Here is a 22,330-nt window from a genome sequence, read left to right as displayed (position 1 = left end):
CCAGGGCTCCCTTTAGCCCTCGGAAAACGTCGACCCGGACGAGGGACACGCACCAGCCCTGCTCCCCTCCTCGAGCAGACGCCGGTCGCCCAGGACGGCCCGCCGGAAAGGCAGGGGGCGCCCTGGCCCGCCCGCCGCTGCCGACCCAGGGCCGCGCCCTCCCCGCTGAGCCCAGCACGCAGTACCCACCGCCCTCCGCCCCGTATCGGGTAGGAGAAGGGACGCTATTGGTCCAGCCGGCCGCCGCCCCACCTTCTTCCCGATCACGTGGCCTCGCCCTTGGCTTCAGCAGGGCGCGGCCCGCACCTTCACGGCCGGAAGTGGCGGTCGGGGCGGTTGTGCGCGAGCTTCGCTGCCGCCGGTGCCGGGCTGTGCGCGGCCCTTTCCCGCCCTCCCCGCCCGCCTCCCGCCATGCACCCGCGGCGCCCCGAGGGCTTCGACGGCCTGGGCTACCGCGGGGGCGGCCGGGAGGAGCCGGGCCCCGGCGCCAGGCCCTTCGGCAGCGCCTCAGAGCTGGGCCACTGGGTAACCAGCCCGCCCGACATTCCCGGCAGCCGCAACCTGCACTGGGGGGAGAAGACACCGCCGTATGGGGCGGGGACCCCCCTGGGGGGCGCCAGCCTCAACGAGGAGCCCAACCTTGGGGCGGGCGGCCCCGGCGCCGGTAAGGGAGGGCTCGGCCCGACGGGGCAGCTGGCTTCTCACCGTTCCGCCTGTCCTTCGCTTGTTTCTGGCTCGCGGCCGCCCGTTAACGGGTGACCCGCCGGGGCGGGCAAGGGCGAGCAGGCGGCGGCGATGGGCCGTGCCGCGGCCTGGCCGCGCCCGTTCGAGCGCCGCCCGGGGTTGTGGCGCTGACCTCCAACGCGCCGGGCCCGGGCGCGCATTGCAGCCGCTCGCTGGCGGTGCTGAAGCGCCGGGAAAAAGTCCTTTAGGCGAAGGAGAACCTGCTGCATCGCCTGTTGCACTCCAGCGACCGCTTCGCTGTGTTGGCACCACGTAGTGAAATGCAAATATGATTGAGAATGCCAAAAGCAGCCTGCAGCTTCTAGTTACGCAGCATGTGGTCAGCTCCCCATTGCCCATGTAAACGGTGTCCTGCATAAACACTTCATGTTCTGTAAGGGCAGGAAGTACCTTGGGTCTTACAGTATATTTTGTTGGTTAGTCAGTGTTTTGTTATTTAGTCGGTGTTTCAGGCTTTGTGTCTTCTGTCCACTTTATTGCTTTGTTGAAAAAGTACAAGGGTTATGGTATAAACTGCTGAAGTAAAAGCTCCCTCCCTGCATGATAGTGAGGAACTGTGGGACTGGTAGAATTTGAGGAAGCAACCCTGTCCATGTCTTTTCTAGTATTTGTTGGGAACCAGAGCAGAAACCCTCAAAAGTATAATATCATTTTACGTCTCTGTGAAATTGAGGTAAATTAAGAGAAATTTGCTAAATCTAAGCTACTTAACATTGTCTCCTTTAATTAAAAGCACATTCTGGAGCAGTTTATATACACTTGAGTATCAAAATTTTATGAAGGAGTAATTTGTTTGAAATTGAATTGCATGAATGAGTGAGTCTTCTTTTTTTTAACCTGTAGTGCGGTGTTTTTATTCAGGTCTTATAATGAGTACAGCCCTTAGCTGGACTTTCTTCCATACAAGCACTACTCTAGAGCTTAACTACTGAAGTATTCTTAGATACTTGGGCTGCAGCTGCTTTTCTTTTTTTTTTTCCCCTGCCCCCCCTCTGCTGTCTATTCATGGAAGGTATGTTGATTCTGCATTTTGGAGGACTGATAAAGAGTTGCTGTGTCACCGAGTCCAACTTCTGCAGGTGGAAAGTCTTGTCATGTCTGTTAGGAGGCCTGTCATGTCTATGTGGAACTTCACTAAAGTTACTGGCATTGCCCATGCTTACAACTTGCCAGCACGCTGTACATTGTAGGGCTGAGCATTAGTTATCAGTTGCCTTTACAGTTCGGATACTCTTCTTTAAGTATCTGCTGATAATTCCCAATGTGTAAATGCCTGTCTGGTTGCAGACAACAGAGAATTGAGCACATCACTCTTGTTGCAGTTTTAACATTTTCTGTAGTAACTAGGTTTTTGCAAAAGAGAGAAGCAACTGACAGAATCGCATCATGTTGATGTTTGTTACACCATCAGTGGGATTTTGTGTTACTTTTCCCAAAGTTTCTTTCTTTTTACTGTTTATGTTCTTAAAGTTAATTTCACCCCAGATACCTGAATTTATGTTTCAAAATCATTGTATGCTGGCATGCATGTTAACTCTTTCAGTGGTTGGTTTCAGCTAGATTTTTGAGGTATTAAAATATTTTCTGTTTTGCTGTTCACCTTGTCTCTTTTTTTTTTTTCCCTGTAGCTGTTTTAAAACAAGAATAATTTTATTTATAAAAGTATGTACAAACTCAAAAGCAGTCCAAAGTGCAAACATTCCTGGGGGAATAATTTTTTTATATCCTCTCTTGCTGATAAATGTTGTGGTTTAGTGCCTGTAATTTTCTGAAGCAAGCGCAGCATAAAATTAGGTTTTCAGGTCATCTGTGTGGCATTTTCTCCCACTTTGTGATTATTACTGCTGTATGATCTGTTTTCGTTTTTTTTTTCAGAGCAGTTGAACAGATTTGCAGGCTTTGGTATTGGCCTTGCAAGGTAAGAGTTGCGGGATAACTCTCAGTTATAATGAAGTGGTAAGACTATAATTGTCTTACGATCCCTATATAAACTTTTGTATTGTGTTTTTATGCCAGTGGGTTTATGCAGTAGAAACGCCTTTAGAAACGTACTACCTGAAATCCATGTATCTTTCTGTTCTCTTTAATTGAAGTGTTACTTAATTAGCATTGAATATAGGAAACAGTTTTATGTACAATATGCTCAGGATACGTGTATCCTACCAGACCAGTCTTAAAATAACACCAGAAAACTGTTTTCAAGTTTGCCAGTTTTAATATTTTTAAGTAATGCAATTGTTTCCTAAAAAGGTGAAAATGTCTTCCAGGATACTTTGATAATATACTTGAATAGTAATATTTATCCAGCCAGGTGGCCCAATAGGCATTTTATTCTTTGTTATGGCAACACTGTTTGCTGATAGCATTTTTGAGAAAGTGGTGGCTTTGAAAATATTACTGAGCATGTTAAATCTTGAATTGTCCTGTGTAAGGATCGTGATAAGTTTAGGATTTTTTTGTAGGATGCCTGCCGAATCACACTCACCTGATTAGGTTTTTCTTGGCCAACATACCAATGCAACTTGTGAAAGGGTGGGAATTAGGGTTTTTGTCTAGGACTAAAAAAAGTTTACTCTCTGTTGACCTAAATGTGAGACTTTTCAGGGAAAAGTGCTTCTGTCTTCAGAACATGGGAGTGCTTGTGTCACTTACCCAGACAGACCAACATGGGGAGTTCTGTTCATTGAGGTTCTTTAGTGTACTTCTACTTAAAAAAGAGGACCTTTTAATTGACCACCAGCCTATCCTGATCCCTACTCCATTGTTATCACACTTGATGCTCATCAAAACTACTTTTAACTCACTAAAACAGAAGACAAAATCAATGAAAGGGCTGGAGGTTTTTTTTCTGTTTCAGTTAGGTTGATTTACCTGGGAGCTGACTAGCTGTGAAAGCCAGCAGACACCAGCTAACTGAACCGTAGAGGAAAGGGGTAAAGAAGTACTAGAAATGAACATTTTTTGCAAGTAATGAGTTTGCTGAATTAGATCATCGCATCTCATTAAACTGCCTGTCCCTCTTCTCCCACTGCTGCCCTTGCAGTGGCTCAGCTTGATTATTCAGAACCCTTAGGCTGTTCAGCTGAAATAGAGTTGATGGGGGAAGGAGAACAACTACTTTTTCCTTGCCCTCTCCCCATCCCTCCCTCCGCCCCTCAGGCTGTGAGGAATTGTTTGATTTCTCTCAGCCATATCAAGCTGAATGAGCTCAAGAGAGTTACAGCAAAAAAGTGGAGCCATAAGGCAGGAAGACATTGATCTGCTTGAGGAGCAGAGAGATGTTAGCATAGCTCAGTTGTCCTTTTGAACTATTAATACATACTTTGATTTAACCAAGCATGACAAAGTTCTCCACATTCTGAGCACCATGGCCCCCAGGACTAAAATGAGCCTGTGGATTGGGAAAGCGACCTGATCAACATTGTGTCATTGCTGTTCTCCCTGCTTTGGCGTTTGTACCACCTTCTCTTGTCAGATGCACATGGTGCAAATCAGAAGTCTTGTAGAAAACACATACGAAAAAGTTAGCTTTTGTGAGGTTAGTTGAGTTGGCTACCAGGAGGGCATTGTAGATAGCAGCTGGAATACAGGGAAAGTTTCACCTGTTTTGGTAGTAGCAAACTGCTAATTAGCTTGATAGTTATGAAACTGCAGGCTCAGTACTTTTCTGTGCGAATAAGTACTTATTTATCCAGAATAAAATCCCCATAAGAGATCTACCCCAGACAGTCCTGTGCATTGGTGGTCAAAACTGTTACTTGGGATGCTTAGGCAAAGCTTGGAGGTTTTGCTTTTCTAATCCATATCCTGAGTTTGAACCACATGCAGGTGAGTACTCTGATTACTCAGGCACTTTGAGATTAAATGAAAAGTTTCTCTGCATGGCTGTGACCGTAAATCCAACTTTAGAACTGGGAGAACTTACCTGTGAAGGTTTGATTCAAATACCGTTTCTGGAGGTCAAGAGCGAGTTGGTTTTGGACAGTAGTATTTTCTGGAAAAAAAGTATCAGCTGTTTGTACCAATCCTCTGGCCATGCTAAATGGAATCTTGATTAATAGTGTGATACGTGGAATTAACATGAGACTGGAAACTAATCCTTCCATAATTCTGGCTCTGGCTTGTTTTGTTCCCTCATATTTTGCAGAGGGGGAGTTTAAGAAATTGGGTACATTGTTTTGCCTATAAAAATACATACACACTGTGTATCTGTGTATGTGGGCTTTTTCACAGTGGATGTATGTGTCAGGTGTTTTTTAATAATCTTTCCTTTATAGTATTGGCCAGGCTATCAGGTAGCCATGCAAAATGTCTCATTAGTTTACTAGTTAATACGTAGTTTTTCCAAATACTGGTCTAATGTTAGAGAAAAAAACATGCCTTTTCTAGTAAATTTATGATGGCTTCCTATGCTTTAAATACACTTTTCTTTTAAAGCCTATTTACAGAAAATGTGTTGGCACATCCTTGCATTGTTCTACGTCGTCAGTGTCAGGTATGTCTTTTATATTACATTTTCCACTCTGAGCTTCTGTGTACTATGAGATTTCTGTGTTTTCGTAGTCTGTAAAATACAAGGAAGCTATGCAAGTCGTAGGGAGATGCTGCTGTGTTTGGTTTTTTCATTTGTAGCATAAATGTTTTTCATTCTGAACTTCGACTTTTCTTGAACTTATTAATTTCATTCAGGCAGTGGAAAATTAATTACAGCAAGTAAGTGTTTCAAAGTCTGAAGAGCAACTTCCAGATCCCCATTTACAAGCAGGATGCTTTGTTTCCAGTGTTTTCTGGTTTATTTTTGCTTTAGTGTTTACATTTTCAGCATAAAAATACTTAAAACTTCTGCCTGTTTCCCTACATTTCAGTGAGAATTTATTCATATTTTGATCATTTTAGCTGACCTTTACAGAGATAAAAGTCCTTGTTTTTGAAGTGTTTTTTACTTTAGGGTTGTAATGTCTTCAAATGTTTTTATACAACAGCCATTATTTGTATTTTTAACAGGTTAATTACCATGCTCGGAATTATCATCTCACTCCATTTACTATTGTCAATATTATGTACAGCATCAATAAGACACAGGTCAGTATTTGGTGTCAGGCTGTATCTGAGCAGTGAAGGTTACTATAGCATGTATGTACCTTGACATCTTAACACTTTATGTAACTTGTTATAAACATGGCCATTGCAAGATTTTATTTTTATGATTGCAGAAATGTTTCAAGAAGATCATTGTAAACTATTTATTTTTTAGTAGTATAGCATTTTATGGGGAAGATTAGCAGATGTTAGAAAAAAAAAGGTTCCTGAAAATAAAGTATTTTTTAGAAACCTAATGAAAAAATTATGTGGATAAAGAGATTATCCAAATTGCTTCCAAAGATAGTACTGCATGAATTTCCTATTATGCTTGGGAAGGCAATCCTGAAACTCAGGTCTGAAGGCAATAAAAAAAGACTTTCTGGATGTCTTACGGATATGTTTTAACATCTCAGGCTCATTTTGTCTGTAGAGAATGGTGTTAAAGTTTATAGTGCAGAGTATTAACAGTGAGAGATATGCCTCCAAAATTGCAGGCAACTGTTCAAAATTCTTGAAAAACTGAAGTTGCTTCAGAGTCAAAAAGCTAGTTGTCCCCTGAATTTGATGATAGTGAAGTTTAATGATTGAATGGTAGCCCTGTGTGGTCTGAATTTGCTGAGATTTTATAAAAATCGGTAAGATGAGAAGAGTTTTGCATTACGTGAGTCAAAATATGTTGTATATTTCAAAATACAGGGTCCAAGAGCTCTCTGGAAAGGAATGGGCAGCACTTTCATCGTTCAGGGCATCACCCTGGGAACAGAAGGCATCATGAGTGAATTTACACCTTTGCCAAGGTATTGCATTGTTTCTTCCTACTTCTAACAAATTGATCATCAGTTGTTGACTTACATTGAAAGTGTTAGAAATAGAAATCTGATAGAAACATTGTACTTGATTAGAACAGTCAGACATTGAATAGATATTTTCAGCACAGTGTGGTTCTTGTGGCAGAGACAAGTTTGTAATTAATAAAAAACTAGAGACTCTTTCTGGGAGCTCCGTATGTTTGGTATGTCTGCCTGCTGGCTTGAGAATAGAAATAATGTAGCAAGTTGATCTTCAGTATAATTCCACTGTAATAAAAGAATTTATTATTTTATTTTTGCGTTTTAGTTTGTATTGTGTGTTACTAGCAAATATCGTGTCTAAAGTAGAAAGTCCTAGTTTCATGGATTTAAATACAGAAAACTTATATGTCTAATGAGCCAGCACGGACATCTTGCTGAACATCTTCACTGTTTTGGCTAGGTAAGAGAGCAGGATGACTGACATTAATAAATTAGAAGACATGGTAAATAAGAGTCCGTGTGGCTGTCAGTTTGCTTTCTCATAATAAAGGGATACCACTTAAAATGAGTGACTTCATTTAAAGAGATGTTCACCACTCTATTATACTGTGTCCATCTTTGGCTATAGTAGTTTAGTAATATTTTTTTATTTTGATTTATGACTCTGCCTACTTTTTATGCTGAACTATAACTCCAGATTATGGTGAAACATTTTTATGGCTTTCTGCTTTGAAATACAAGTCTGGTAAAGAATTTTTGTCTGAAGACCAGTTTTTCATTTTGTAATGATCCAGAGCTAACAGTAAGGGTTGACAGCTGTAATAATATGTATTGTCAGTTTTGTTACAGCTATTTTAAAAGTAAGCAGGTTGTGTGAGAGAGTTTGTTATATAAAGTAACTGAAACTTTTACTGAAGTGAAAGGAGACTGTGTGATAATTGAAAGTTGGGAAAATATACTTAGCAGTTGCAGGGCATACATTGAAGACAGTAAAACAGTGAAGACCTGTTTTGAAAAGTATATTAGGGAGACAGGCAAGTAGCTGGGTTTAAGGCTAGTTAAGTTTGAATGGACAAGTGGACTTGAGAATAGTGTTAACTTTCAGAAGAGACAAGTGCCCATTTTTAATGTGTGGACAGGACGTGGAAATGGACCTGGATTTAAACCTAAGTAGTACAGACAGGATTAATCAAACCACTATTTTGATGCATGCAGGGCATATTAATAAAAATAAGTGTTTGTAGATTCTGGCATTCATCAAAAGCATTAGCAAAAGCATTTCATACCTAAATTGTGTGAAGTGTGTATTTAAGCTTTTTGGTCAGCTCTGTCTTATACATAACTGAAATTCCCAGGCATATACTTTCCTCTGAGTGGGATTTGTTCTTGTATTTAAACACTGCTGTAGAGGATGTTTACGTTTGTGAGATGTGATATAGTATTTTTCATAGTTCTGATTTTTTTGTCCATTGTGAACAAGGATTTTCTTCTTGTGGGCCCATTGTTGAGTAGTTTGAAAAGTAAGCTGCTGCTGCTGGCAGTAGGAACAATCCTTTCTGGTGGTACTTTGTCATTCTCTCCTCAGTGTTAGCTCCGTCCTTGTGCCAGCACAATATGTGAATGGTCACAAAATGGACTGAATTGGGGAAGTGCTCTGTCGAAAATGGTTGTCTGGTACATACAACACCCAGTGCGGTTTTCTACTGGATGCTCTCCCTTTTCAATGGTAGTGTGCATGTTTGGGCTTCCCAGGGAGGTGAAGGTTATTGCTTATAGCAGCAGTGCCAGCAAATCTGCTTGAAAGGGTTGTTTAAGTACATTATCAACCTCCAAAGAACACAAAAACTGAGATGTCAATTCCAATTCTCTATCATAATAGCATAAAAAATCCTCTGGTTTAGGAGAATGGCCCAGAAATTATTGTTAACATTACTGTGGTAAGTTCAATGTGGTTCTGTACTAGACAAACTCACTCCATAATTGTTCTCCCACTGCAGAAATAGTTATGCTTACTGGATTGACAGGTTAGGCTTTCACACATTCATTTGGCTGGTTTCATTTTCCACATCTTTTAAGAATTATGGCTCATTGGATGTGATCCAATTGTCCAAAACAAGTGAATGTAAATGATCTTCCATTCATCTTTAGTGACTGACCTATGCACAGTGTTTCAAAGAGATCGTCCCAGTTTGAAATCACCAGTGCTTTGAAATTGTGTTCATCTTTTTGAGACACCCTGCATTTAGGAAAGTGATAGCTACTAGTAACACACAATTCTTCAGAAAGAGTAAAGGGTTTCCGTTCTTGGATTAGAGTTGTTGTAACTACAGGCAGTGGGTGAATGCAATTCTTGGGCAAGAACTGAAGCTGAGCACTTTATGGTTTGTTAGTAAAAATGTGTGGTCTAGTGTGTCCAACATTTCAGGCAGAAATATCTTTACCTTATAGCCATTTGCCAAATGTATGGTGAACACAATTTGGTATTTCAATGTTATCTTGAGCTAGGCGGGATTACATTTTCTGTCAAGTGGAGTGTAGTTAACATTTACTGTTTTTATTCTGAAGTGTGTAACTACAACACACTACTTTAAGGGTTTGTTTTTTAAATCACCTTTGTGTTAAACACACAGATTTTCTTTTGTTTTACCAAGATATGCTAAAGGTTGGTCATAAGCCAAAAGACTTAAGTCTGTACAGAATTACTGTGCAGCTTCTAATCTGACCTGTTGTACTTATTTGAATTTGCCTGTGTCAGAATGTGATTTAGGTTTTCAGGAAAGGAACAACTATGTGTTGATAAAGGAAAACTACTGAGATTTTAAAATAATCCAATATTCCCTGAAAATGGCTTTAAGGGTTAGCTTTAAGTGTTCTTATCCATATTAAGGTAAATACTTTTCATTTTAGGGAGCTATCACATAAATGGAACCTCAGGCAGATAGGCGGACACCTTCTACTCAAAGGGTAAGTGTAGCATGTGTTATTACTTTGTCTTATTATCTAAACATTAATAAAACTACTAAATTACATTAATCTGCAGCTGTGATTACTTGACAGGCTGCTAATAATAATTTTCAAGTTTTGATTTTTTTTGTACAAACTGATTGCATACACCCCTTTTCAGAGGTTATTTTCTCTTACTAGATCCCTGTGTCTGTACGAAATATAACTAATTTAAAATATTAAATTCTTTTAGTATTTAAAATACGATATCTGAGAGACCTGAATCAGTCCGGTCACATGGAAATAGAATTTATCAGAACCTGCGACTGAAGTTTATCTCAACTTGTTGATGTGTATTTTAATAATGGAGTTACGGTTTGTTAATTTTTTCTCAGACATGACTCAGTAAATAAGTTTACAACTTTGAGGTGCATATTTGGCTAAAATTGTAGTATTGTCATGACCTTAATTCTTGTCTCGTTAATTTCTACAGTTTAACACATGTGATAGCAATGCCTTTTTATTCTGCAAGCCTGATTGAAACTGTACAGGTAACTTACATACATTTACAACATTTCAAAAGACACTTATTTTCTTTATTGATGTGGTTATGTGGAGAAGTGAGTCTTTAGCTTTGGATTCAGGTTTATGTTGCAGTTGTTGCATTTGTTTTGCCTGAGGCCGCATGACTTGTTAACTGAGATAGTGTTTACTATGAAGGGTGTGTTAGTTGTTCTAACTGAAGTCTAAGTCTGGAATTAGAAAGGACAGTTAATATAGATGATCAGAATACATTGTCTATGAAATAAGTACTAGTTACATCTGTGTGTTCTAGCAGACAAGCCGTAAGGGAAGTTTTTCTCATGTAACCATTTTAAAAGTCTTGCTACACAAGTTATTGCGGTGATCCCTTCCCCTATAACAGCTATAAAGCTTTTCCAGTAATTCAGCTTTGCTTTCCTAAAATGCTGAACTCTACTATTTCAGGACTGCTTTGATTCAGTCAGCTTTTTGCTTTTAAGTTTTCATCTAGTTCTTCCATATCCATGAAAAGAGATATCTGGATCTGTAACTTAAGATACAGCTTACCTTGTACTATGACTGCACAGAGTAACCCGTAGCACTGTATTGCAGATTGTCCTTCTCTGAGTTGTCTCATCTCCTTCCAGAGGAAGGGTTTAGCTATGCAGAAGTGGTCCAGGGTAATTCTTGCAGCTATCTCTGTATAATGAGTTGCTCTTAATTAACATAATAGTATCTTTGTACAACTGATGAAACTCTGATTGTAAAGTGAGCTCTTATGTGGAGGGTGGTGTTCTCATGTCATTCAGTCATCAAAATAACAATTTTCATTCATAGTATAGACAGGTTGTAAGTACTGGGAAGGCTGATTGAGATCTAGCTGCTTAAACCTACAGTTGAACTACTGCTGTATGTCTACAAAATGGTGCTTTTTCTGTGGAGAAGCAGGAAACAAGACTGACCTTTAGTTTCCAGTTTCAGCATGTACTTTAGAGGCAGGTACTTTTAAGGGACAGGATTCTGCTCTGTGCAGAGGATCCAAACTTAAAGGAAATGATAGGAAGGCCATCCTGTCTGAACTGGCCACATTGTGGACTAACAGGACAGGTGAGATTAACTGTTTATGCATGGGGGTGTGTAGATTGACTCTTAACAATAAACTCACATTCTGTAAAGTTACTCTGTATTTAAGGAACCCTCTTCCTCTCTCCTGTTGAATTATTTTGAAAATAATGTTCCATAAATCCAGGCTGAGTGGACCTCTGAGTTTGTGGAAGCCTTGGGGAGATTTAACTGGTCTTATGCTGAGAAGCTGTTTTAGGCAACTCTTTAATGTCTTGGGGAATCGCTTTACCCCAAACAAGCCCTAATCATGGAACAAGAAACACTGGTAGAACACTGTTCATGTTTCTTGAGTTCATAGCAGGCCACAGACCGGAATATTCTATTCAGGCATCTTGCTGCTTGTAGTTTTTTGTCTGAAAGGCTGTTATCTGTGCTGTTGGACATGTGAAAATCGTTACCAATAGATTATAAAAGAGAACATGATTTAGAGCCTATCTTCTGTTTGTAAAATAAGTAATAAAGTTTCTTCACTAGAAAGCAGCTTAATAGGAAAAAAATCAAAAAGACGAAACAGCATCTCCCCCAGTCTTTTAGGCAGATGATCATCTAGAGCATTGCTTATGAAAATAATTCCGCTGAGATCTGAGGGCTTTAGGCTTAGTTTTGTGTAGTTGTGTGCAAGTGTTGTACTGAACAGTGGTATATATGCTGTGTGAAATGTATTCTCCAGCTACTGGAAACATCATAATGAGCTTTCTTATTAGAAACACAGCAGAAGTAATGATAGCATTTAAGAAGATTTTATTTATGCTCTATTAATCAGTGCAGGGAGGCAACTTGGCTTATCAAGTTTACTTTGTATGCCTCTGCTGCAAGAGGACAATGACCAATAACTAACTATAGAAGTTAAAGATTGTGGGATTTGTTACTAACAATTTTATATTGATTTTGATTGTATTAATTCTGATAAACCATACTGTTCACAGTATCAGTTTCACATACTTCTCCAAGTAAATGTATTTCAGCAAAATAACTAAATGGTCGAAATTTTGATGTGTTGCATTTCTGGTTTTAACATTTTAGACCATGTGGTGGCGTGCTTGACAAAAGCAAGGGCAGTTCTGAAGCACAGTGACTGCAGTGATAGGAGGGAGAAGAGGATTCTGTAGGGGTTATGTTGCTTAACTTGTACTTAAAGTCTGAAACAATGGTATATTTTAAAGAATTTGAACTAGTATATACTCTGCACAGATGAACCATGAAGGTTTTGGAGGGTGTTTGTCTTTCCCAAGAGTACTGAGGAATGTTCTAGTGATTTATCCTGGCATGAGGTCAGGACACAGCCAGCATGGACTCAGAGACTTGGGCATTAAGGAGAATTCCAAAATCTTGGATTTTGGATGTAACAGAGATGATAAAACACTGAATTAGCAAAAGCATTAGAAGGGGAAAAAAATGTCTTTAGCTTAATCCTACACTTATAGGTGGAATATAACAGAGTAAATAACTACTAAGAGGACTCTTAATTTTTTTTTTTCATGTAGGGAAAAAAGTATTTTTTTCTGGGCTGCAGCATGGGTGAAGAATGCTATTTTAGATGCAAATAATGGAATAGAAATGTCCAGAGCTGAATCTATTAAACTCAAATTTAAAATTGTCTTTCAACTCAACTTTAGTTATGGGAGTCTTTACTATGCACTTTCAAGTCCTTAAAGGAAAGGACTTTTAAGTTAAACACTGCCTGGCATTTTGCTCCAGAAGGAGGCATTTTCAGTACATGACTGTTTTGTAGACTGATACTTTCAGCAGTAGCCTGGAAGTTGGATTTCTTTGGTAGTAACATATGTAACTGTACATTAAATAAAGACTCTTTAAGATGTGTTCATTTTTTAAAAGCAAGTTCAATTGAATGCTATCAAGAGTCTTAGAGTAATGAATGTCACTGTAGCTGTGTAGACAGGATAGCATACAAATATCTAACTCTCTCATAAAGTTCAGCAGTGATAAAGTGTCAGAGTGGATGTCAGCATGGCTATGAAGTGGGCAGAACAAGTTGTAACTATTCTGTTGTGCTTGTAGAGCGAAATCATTCGAGATAATCCTGGCATCTTGGACTGTGTGAAAGAAGGAATCGGCAGAGTTGTAGGCATGGGAGTACCCCATAGCAAGCGTCTCCTTCCTCTGATGGTCTTGACTTTACCAACTGCTGTTCATGGAGTTCTTCACTATGTCATCAGTTCCATCGTGCAGAAGATTGTTTTGTTTGTTCTGAAAAAGGATAATTCCCACAACCTTCCAACTGAGAGCTCCACCTCTGTGCAGAGTATGCTGGATGCATATTTTCCAGAACTTATTGCTAGCTTTGCTGCTAGCCTTTGTGCTGATGTCATGCTTTACCCACTGGAGACAGTTTTACACCGCCTTCATATTCAAGGGACACGCACAATAATTGACAACACAGACCTTGGCTATGAAGTGCTTCCGATCAATACTCAGTATGAGGGAATGAGAGACTGCATAAATACTATAAAACGAGAAGAGGGAATGCTAGGCTTTTATAAAGGATTTGGAGCTGTTATTGTACAGTATACCTTGCATGTGGCAGTTTTACAGCTTACCAAAGTTATTTATGCAACGCTGCTTCAAAATGTCTCTTAATCTGTTCAGGTGTGGGTTTAGCACAGTGGACGTGATTGACTTACTAACCTAATTATTGTTTAAAATAGCTTAGAAAATTAAGTTTGAAGAAGCCACTCTGTGGATTCTCCTTACACTGTAAAAGAACTTGTTTTAAAAAATGGGGATATAGATTCCTAAGTGTAATTAAAAATGTACTGTTTAAATATAGAATTGTACACATGAATTGAATATATAATGTGTAGTTATAAACAAGGGGATCAAATGTCAGATGTGGTTGGAGTGAGGATTTACCTTTCCTCTTACCAGTTATCTGACTTAAGGAATGGATATGAATTTGTATCTCTGCTTTATAAACATCAGATCTGATATTTCATTTGGACTGCTAGCTAGTTCAAAGGAATCTTTTTTCATAAGTTGTAAGAACTTGTAAGTGGGAGACTGATGCATTTACTGATCTTTTAAAAATGTTTTAAACTTCACTGCTAATGGAGCTGCAAGCAAAATAAAAACTGTAAAAGGAAGGAACTTAAGTAGACATAAATGTCATAATTTACAGGTACGCAGAAGACTTCTTACTTTGCTGCAGTGTGGCAGAAGACGATGAAGAGGAATCTTGCTTTGTATAAAAAAAAAAAAAAAAAACAACCACAACAAACTTGCATTTTGGAAAAGTTGCACAGAATGCCGTTCTGGCGGTCTTGCAGTTTGTTTGCAAGGCTTACAGTATCTAAAGTGTGTGAATAAAGCAAATTAGAAACTGATGTGTGCATGTGTAAGTGCCATTTTTAGTTGACTTTCCACTGAAAACTTGAGGGTTTAGTTTTACTCTGCTACTTCGTGTAAGAGTAGAATAATCTTACAAATGTATGTAGTATAAATGTTCAAAGTGTATGGAAAGCAGAAAAAATAATTGTCTGTTTCTATAGTTTATCTTTTGCTAGATCAGAGAGGTGTGCACACAATGATCTACTTACTATTTAGCACAGTTGTCCTTCGTGTAAAGTCTCTGCTGGATTAGATATTTTGTGGAGCAGAATTAAGTCTGAAGTGCGAGCAAGCTGCCGTTTTTGTCCTCTTCCCATAGTAAATCAATACGTCCAGTCTGAAAATAAGTTCTGATCATTCTAACTTAGTCCTTTGATTCATCAGTAAATATCACGAAAGTTGATGGTGGTGAAGAGGGGTGATGTTTATCAAATAAAACAAGCATGTGGAGAGTTGCTTTTAAATTATGAGAGGCTGTTTCCTTTTTACACTTTCATAGGACAAATCTGTCTTTGTGAATATTGTAAATTGATGTGCATTTTAATAATTAGTCGTTGTACAATAGTTGTCATGGAAAGCATTCATGGCAAAATAATGAAAAAGTGTTGCTATTCATAAGTTCTGACTTTAAATCACTTGCAGGTCTGCTTTGCTGTTAAACTAACTTTCATGTATTTTAAATGCTTAAGTGTTGAAATTGAAAGTATAGTGAAACTTGGGAGTTGGTTTTATTTTCAAATACTGTCAACTGCAAATTTAGTGTATAGAATGGAAGCAATGAAATAAAATGAGAATTCACTGTAAATATTTTGAAATAATTCACTGACGAAGCATGTAGACAAATCCTGATTTGTGTGTTACATTATTTTATAGACTTCACTGTGGCTTTTTCAAGTTACCGAGCTTTCCTAAGTGCAAAACTATGTTGAATTAAAGTACATGCAAGAACATGGGTAAAATATTCAATTCCTGGTTTATATTTTAAAAGTCTGTGAATATGAAGAGAGGTATATCAGAGAATCATCCAGATTGGAAAGAATCTTGGCAGGTTGTCTAGTCCAAAATTCCTGCTCTAAGCTAGGATAAAATTGACTTCAGACCAGATTGTGCCCTTGTCCAGTCAAGTTTTTAATTCCAACTTTTAATACATAAACCCAGCCTTTTCAAAGGTGTTAAATTCAACCCAAGTCAACTATTCTATCAAGGTTGCCTAAAGTCATAACTAAGTGCATGTTGGAGACAAACGCAGATCAATCAGTGAAATTTGACCATAATGTTTTTCGAGGAATAAGATTTTAGGGAAGGTATGTTGTCATACAGAATGGAAGATGTGCCTTTATATGTTCTGCAGGAGGGAAGATTGCGAGTTCTCAGAGCAGCACTATCTATTGTGCTAGAATGTTAACCTGCATCAAATTGCAGTTCTGTGCCAGAATTTCATATCTGTAGCTTTAAGTAGGGTGAAAAGGAATGCTGTCAACTTACAGCAACTGTTCTGCTGTGGAAAAGCCATTTGCTTTGGGCTATTCTTTTTTTGTTCCTCTTCCCATCAGTTAGAATGAACATGTTTTGATTCTTCATGTATACTAGCTTTACTTTCCAAAAGAATACTCTCCTTTGTCCAGAGTTGCTATTTTTGCCCATACAAAAATGTAAATGAATGTGGAATGAAAAAAATGTCTTTTTTAACCTTTTAAGTCATAAGAGTACTATTAATTTATTTCTGAGTTTCATTTCTATCTTAAATCTAGGTACTCAGTTTCTAGTTCAGATGAGTGATCAATAGGTGGCTTTAGCAGGAGGTGCCATGAAAACTTCAAAATATTGAATTGGTGTAGAAATTAAGTTTTTAATTTTTTTTAATGTGAAAAATTCTTATGCACTCTATGATACAAGTGTAATTCTTTTTTCGTACAATGTTTTTATGACTTTTTTTTTTCATTTTTAAAGAAGAGATCTGATTTCAGTAAGAAAAATGTTACTGAGGAAAGACAGACTCAGTGTAAAGTTCCCACTCAGTGAAGAATTACTTGGCTTCTTACCCGTGCCTTTTAAAAGGCAAGCCTTGATGTGCAATAACTGACAGTAGACAGGCAGGAAACTGGGCTGTGAGGCGTGCTGGAAACCACTGCAGTTATCTGTCTGTGTTGTTTCACAGACTGCATTTACAGATCAAACTTGACTTTTGGTTGTGCTAGAACAGAGCTTTTTAGATCTAGCGTTGGTGTGAGTATTGTGTTGTTCGGCAAGGTTCCAGCCATGTTCATTGCTTTTATAATAGCAGATCTGCTTTGGGTCACACAATAACTGATCTAGCTCTGGGTCCTGTCTGTAATACTGCAGATGTGCAGTGTGTTTTAGTTTTATGCAGAATTAGTAAGACTCGATATCAAATTGTATGCTTTTCTTAGCTCTTCTGAATTTAGCAGCTAGTTCACAGCAAAGGTATAAGCTAATGTCCTTCTAGTTGTTTGTTCCATCTGGGGTCGTAATTCAGCTGGATATGTGCCTTCAGCTGCAAATATAGTCAAGGCACATCATGTAAAGGAGGCCTGCCTCTGCATTTATATGCAAGTTCTTGCGGTGCTCTAAGATTTTTGTTTATATAATTCAAAGCTAGCAGTGGTCGCTTTCAAACTATTTCAATGATATCTGAGGAGAGGTTACACACTAAATTTTTTTACTGTGTGGTTGTTGGTAAGAGACTTGAGAGCAGCATAGAATGGCAGCATTCCCTCACCTGTATGGGAAGAGAGGTGGTAGCAAAATGTGAATAAACCATTTGTCTAGTTTTGTTTTAGAAGATGCAATACATATCTCCAGCAGGAGCAGAAGAAGTTCTTCATTTAATCAAGAACCCGTGGCATCTGTGTTTTAAAAGCAAATCTGATTTTAAGAAGCCGGATAAAACTGTATTTCCTTTTTTTTTTTTAATGGAATAATTTGCTCTTTACCTTCAGCAATCCAGATTCTCCATAGACAGTTTGGTGAATTGTGGTCAAAAGTCAAGGGTGGAAAAGCAGCAACGTTGAAAATGCAATGTAGAAATTGCCAAAAAATGCAGATAAACCAAAGCTGACGATTAATGTTCTCAATTGCATCTTATTAATAAAGTAGAAATGTCCAAATGTTACTATTTATGGGGGGTTTCATTTGGAAGTCTGTTTCTGTCTTTATAAGTGGCTTTTTAGTTGAGCTAGTTTCTGGCTTAAAATAACAAAGTGTTTTAAGCCAGAAACTAGCTCAACTAAAAAGCCACTTATTCTTACATATTTATCAACAGGAAAAAGAAAAGGTATCCACATCTTCTCTTCAAATCAAGTCACCTACCTGATCAATGGGTGTATATACCATCATACTGCAGTCTAATACTGCAGTTACAGCTTGTTTTACTATTACTATTCAAGCTGCTAATGAGTTGGCTGCAGTACGCATTGCCTGTGGCAGCTTGATCTGAATGAGATATTGCATCGCTCTTCTGTTTTCAAACTGTAGGGACAGAACGTGACTTGCACTCACTGAATTAATAAAATCAGAAGGGATGGTTTAGCTGTTACCTGAAATTCTGGGTCTTGCTCTTATTTCACAGCCTTAGGCTTGATACTAAGGCAAGTCAACAACAAAAGGACTTGTTAAGCAGGACTGGACTCTGTTCTGCATGGGCAATTCGTGACTTTGCTCAGAATTAATTTCTAGAGTCAGCAGACTTATATACTGGTGTTCCTGATTCTTGGTTTTAAGATACCTCTAGGAAAGAAAAACAGATTTGCTTTTCCTGCAGCAGTGACTGTAACTCACTGAAGTTTTTGATCCCTGAAATGGAAACCTGAATTTATGTGTGTAATATTTCAGCCTTCAGACATGTATAGGGAGAAGTACCAATACACTCAGTTGCCTGGATTCCCAACTCCAAGTTGGTATCAGCTCTATACGACACCATTCAAAACGGGGATGACACCTTTGGTGTCCATACAGACCACTGATGTGTTTTATGGTCTCTACAGGTACAGAGATCAGCCTCAACTTTTTGAAAAACACAAACACAGCCAGAAGTTTCAGAGACTCTTAGCCATGGCCTAACCTTATGTATGCAAAATGAGGCAGAAGATCAAAAAATAAATTATGGTACTGAGTATATGCTTACCAACATGAACACCTGGAAATGGAGGTACATTGTCACTTTAACAGCTGTTTGAGCACAGGGGAGGGAAGGAGACAACTTCACATGTCACTACATGTGTTTCAGGAGTTTAAAAATGCCTATGGTGTTTTCTTTCAAGGGTAGGGTTTTCATTCCATTACAAGCAAAAAAAAGCTGGCAGAAAAGCTGCTGTGATGCAGGTAACTGTTGCGTAACCATTCTGACATGCTTTGAAATGTACTAATTCATATGTACTTTGGCTAAGGAGCAGCTACTCATCATCATTATACAGCCTGCATTGTACAACCAAGAAAATGAATGTGTCATGTCTTCTTTCGCCATTTGATTTCATTGATTTGCCAACGTAACGTATGCTGCAGAAACTCACTTGTGTGTTTTTCTCTCTGATACTTTTGTTTCTAATAAGTGCTCTCTAATGATGGAGTTTCCTCAGTCTTCACAAATAGACTGCTGTTGAAAAATGGTTCAAGTTACCCCATGAAAGAAAGTAATTAGATTTTACTCCAAACATCAGCAGAAGGATGAGCAGTTAGTTTTGTGTGACTGTGCCTATGAAAAACAAGCATGTGGTTGAAAGGAGCTAGAATGCTACGTATTTTTTTTGATTCCCAGTTGCTTTTTGAGGTCTGTATGACTTTCTTGTGCAGGGCATCTTTGTTAATGACTTTATTTAGTACAGTGTCTGTCCGCTTACTGCTACTTGTGGTGTGATCACTAGGTGGCTTGGGCTCTTGGCTTTACTGAGGCAGTCCTTTCTGTCCTCCATGTCAATTTCTCTTTTTCCCACAGGAGTTGTGGCTTAGCATTTTGTAGCTGGCTACACTTTGAGCACCAGAAGTAATATCTCACCATTAATGGAGCACTTTGTCGAGGCTAAATCACTGCTGGAGAATTACCAGAAATGCTATGATATTGTCATAGAATTGGCTAACCAGGCCAGGCAGAGCAACATCATAATGCTGCTCCACTGATAATTTTGGGGCAACTCTATTTCTGGTTAATTATGGAATGGCTGGTAGTAATTAGATTTACTGTAATGTAGCCTTGGAGACTGATTACATAACAAATTATCAATGTGAAACTGAGTAACACAGAATATATTTCAAGAGAAAAGTGCCACAACTGTACAACAGTGTCGTTTTGCATTGTTGTAGAAAGAATGTTGTATTGTTCAGGTATCTTGTGACGCTAACATGAGGTTGTTTTATTTTCATACAGTACTTGCGTGGTACTGCTTGCTCACTTCTCCTGATACGTGTACATCTTCCTAAGTCTTCTTCCACTTTTTATTTTATTCTTTTCCTGGGGTTTATATGGATTGGGAGCTTTGAAACAAGAGAGACAGTAGTTTGAAAACATCACAGCTGTAATTTCTTTGACAAACCTGCTGAGATGGTTCAAAATATCACTGACTTTTCAAGATGCCACTAATTCTTTGAGATATTAAAAGAACAGTTCCATTTAGATTTTTAACAACCATCCCTTGCCTCCAAAAAAAAGAAAACCTTTATTGGAATTCTGCATATGTGTAGGACTGGAGAGGGCACATGATTTGAAATAGGTTTTTACTTGCATAAGCACACAGACACACCAGCCTTTGATGTTTCCTGAGTTTCAAAGAAAATAAAGGCTAAATTAAGATCTCCACAACTAGAATGGTAACATTAAAAAATAAAAAGTCTCCACTGAAGAATGGTAGTTACATGCATGTCATGAAGATTTGTAAGTAGTATTATTTATTAATCTTGTGAGTCTCTGTGTTCTGTAGCAAAGTAGCTAAACCACTACATACAGATCTGACAAGACTTGTGTAGACTTCAGGCTTAATAGAAATGCCTGGAAAATTGATGAGTAGCCATCAATAGTGTAACATTCTTTGGCGAGTTGACCTTGGCTGGCTGCCAGCTGCTCATCCAGCTGCTATATCATTCCCCCTTCTCAACAGGATGGTAGGAAAAAACATGTCAAAAAGCTTGTGGGTCAAGATAAAGGCAGGGAGATTACTCACCAATTACCATCACAGGCAAAACACACTCTACTTGGGGAAATGAATTTGATTTATTGCTAATTAAAAAGAGCAGGATAATGAGAAATACGAACAAATCTAAAACCACTTTCCCCCCATCCTGCCCTTCTTCCTGGGCTCAACTTGACTCCCACTTTCTCTACCTCCTCCCCCAAAGCAGTGCAGGAGGACAGGAATGGGGGTTGTGGTCAGCTCATCACATTGTCTCCGCCGCTTCTTCCTCCTCACACTCTTCCTCTGCTCCAGTGTGGGGTCCTTCCCATGACAGTCAGTCCTCCATTAACTTCTCCAGTGTGATTCCTTCCCAAGCGCTGCAGGTTTTCAAGAACTGCTTCAGCATGGGACCCTTCCACAGGGTCACAGGTCCTGCCGGAAAACTTACTCCTGTGTGAGCTCCTCTCCACAGACCACAGCTCCTGCCAGGAGCCTGCTCCATTTTGGACTCTCCACAGAATCATGGCTTCCTTCACAGTACCATCCACTACATTTTATGGTCCTCCACAGGCTTCATTGTAGATGTCTGCTCCACTGTGGTCCTCCATGGGTTCTGGAGGGACAAAATGTGCCACCATGGTCTTCATCACAATGTCTAGGAGGCATTGTTCTCATATTCATTCTTACCCGCAGCCTGGGTCATGCCCAGAATTTATTTGCCCATGCAACCTGTGTTTGATGATCAATTTTAGAATCAACAGATGTGTCCTTGCATAGTCCTGCAGCCTGGGTCCTGCAAAAGCTGCCACTTGAACCAGGTGCCGGATTTCCTATCAGACATCCTGAAACAGAGGAGAGAGCTGTCAGACTGTGACTCAGATTGACTTTGGGCAAAGAAAAATCTTTTTCTGGGAAAATCCTGTCTGCCTTAGGAAGTTGTAGTCTCTTTTTATGATCTCTCATTTCTAGAGGTGGTGCTGGTTTTGGTGCTGCTACCTTGATCTTTCTTTAACAGATAATAGAGTGAGTTCAGACCATAGGCTATGACATGTGAGGTAAGTCCATTAGAGGTTTTTCTGGTTAATTCCTTTGCATCTCATCTCAATAATGTAATGAGAAGGACATAATTCAGTATTCACACTCTTCAAAATGGCCACTGATGAACTGGTTACTCCGCTACTTCATAGGAACATTACCTGGGTCTACCTGTCTGCTCAAACTGCATCTCATGTCCCTCCTTTTTGGTCCCTTATGCACAACTTGACTTCTCTTGCTGTCAGGACTGGCTCCAAAGTTCACAAGAGAGTAGGGAGAATTGAGGAGCGGTGACTTTTGCAGCAAGTGAAGAGCAAGGAAGAATTTGCCAGCAGCTGTGTTGTGGTCATTATTTAGGTAGTCTCTGCTCTCAGCTGGAGCTTATCTGAAGGGCCTCTTTGCTGCTTGTTGTAGAAACAGCTTCCTTTTATATGTTTGTTGATTACCCTGATGCTGGCTTCCAAAAGGAGTTTGAGACAACTCTTTTGCTGTGTCAGTCTACTGCTATCAGATGAACAGATAGTTTCATTTTCTTCTTACTGGTGTGCCCCTTTGTGCAGCTGCTTTTTTGGAGACCCACATCAGCATCAGAACTTTGCTGTGAGTACCATTCCTTACGAC

At 39.2% G+C, this 22,330-nt stretch overlaps 1 protein-coding gene across 1 annotated transcript; it reads left to right on the top strand.

The window, feature by feature from the left end:
- Positions 1-282: 282 nt before the first annotated feature.
- Positions 283-14,432, top strand: SLC25A46 (solute carrier family 25 member 46). Its single transcript, XM_065045423.1, has 8 exons — positions 283-664; positions 2,620-2,662; positions 5,182-5,239; positions 5,749-5,826; positions 6,523-6,623; positions 9,525-9,581; positions 10,054-10,111; positions 13,227-14,432. The coding sequence occupies exons 1-8, from the start codon at positions 412-414 to the stop codon at positions 13,803-13,805; spliced, it is 1,227 nt and encodes a 408-aa protein (XP_064901495.1). The 5' UTR covers positions 283-411; the 3' UTR covers positions 13,806-14,432.
- Positions 14,433-22,330: the final 7,898 nt, after the last annotated feature.

The sequence above is a fragment of the Columba livia genome, chromosome Z (assembly GCF_036013475.1).
Source record: "Columba livia isolate bColLiv1 breed racing homer chromosome Z, bColLiv1.pat.W.v2, whole genome shotgun sequence".
Classification (NCBI taxonomy): domain Eukaryota; kingdom Metazoa; phylum Chordata; class Aves; order Columbiformes; family Columbidae; genus Columba; species Columba livia.
This window is presented reverse-complemented; position numbering and strand designations above follow the sequence as displayed.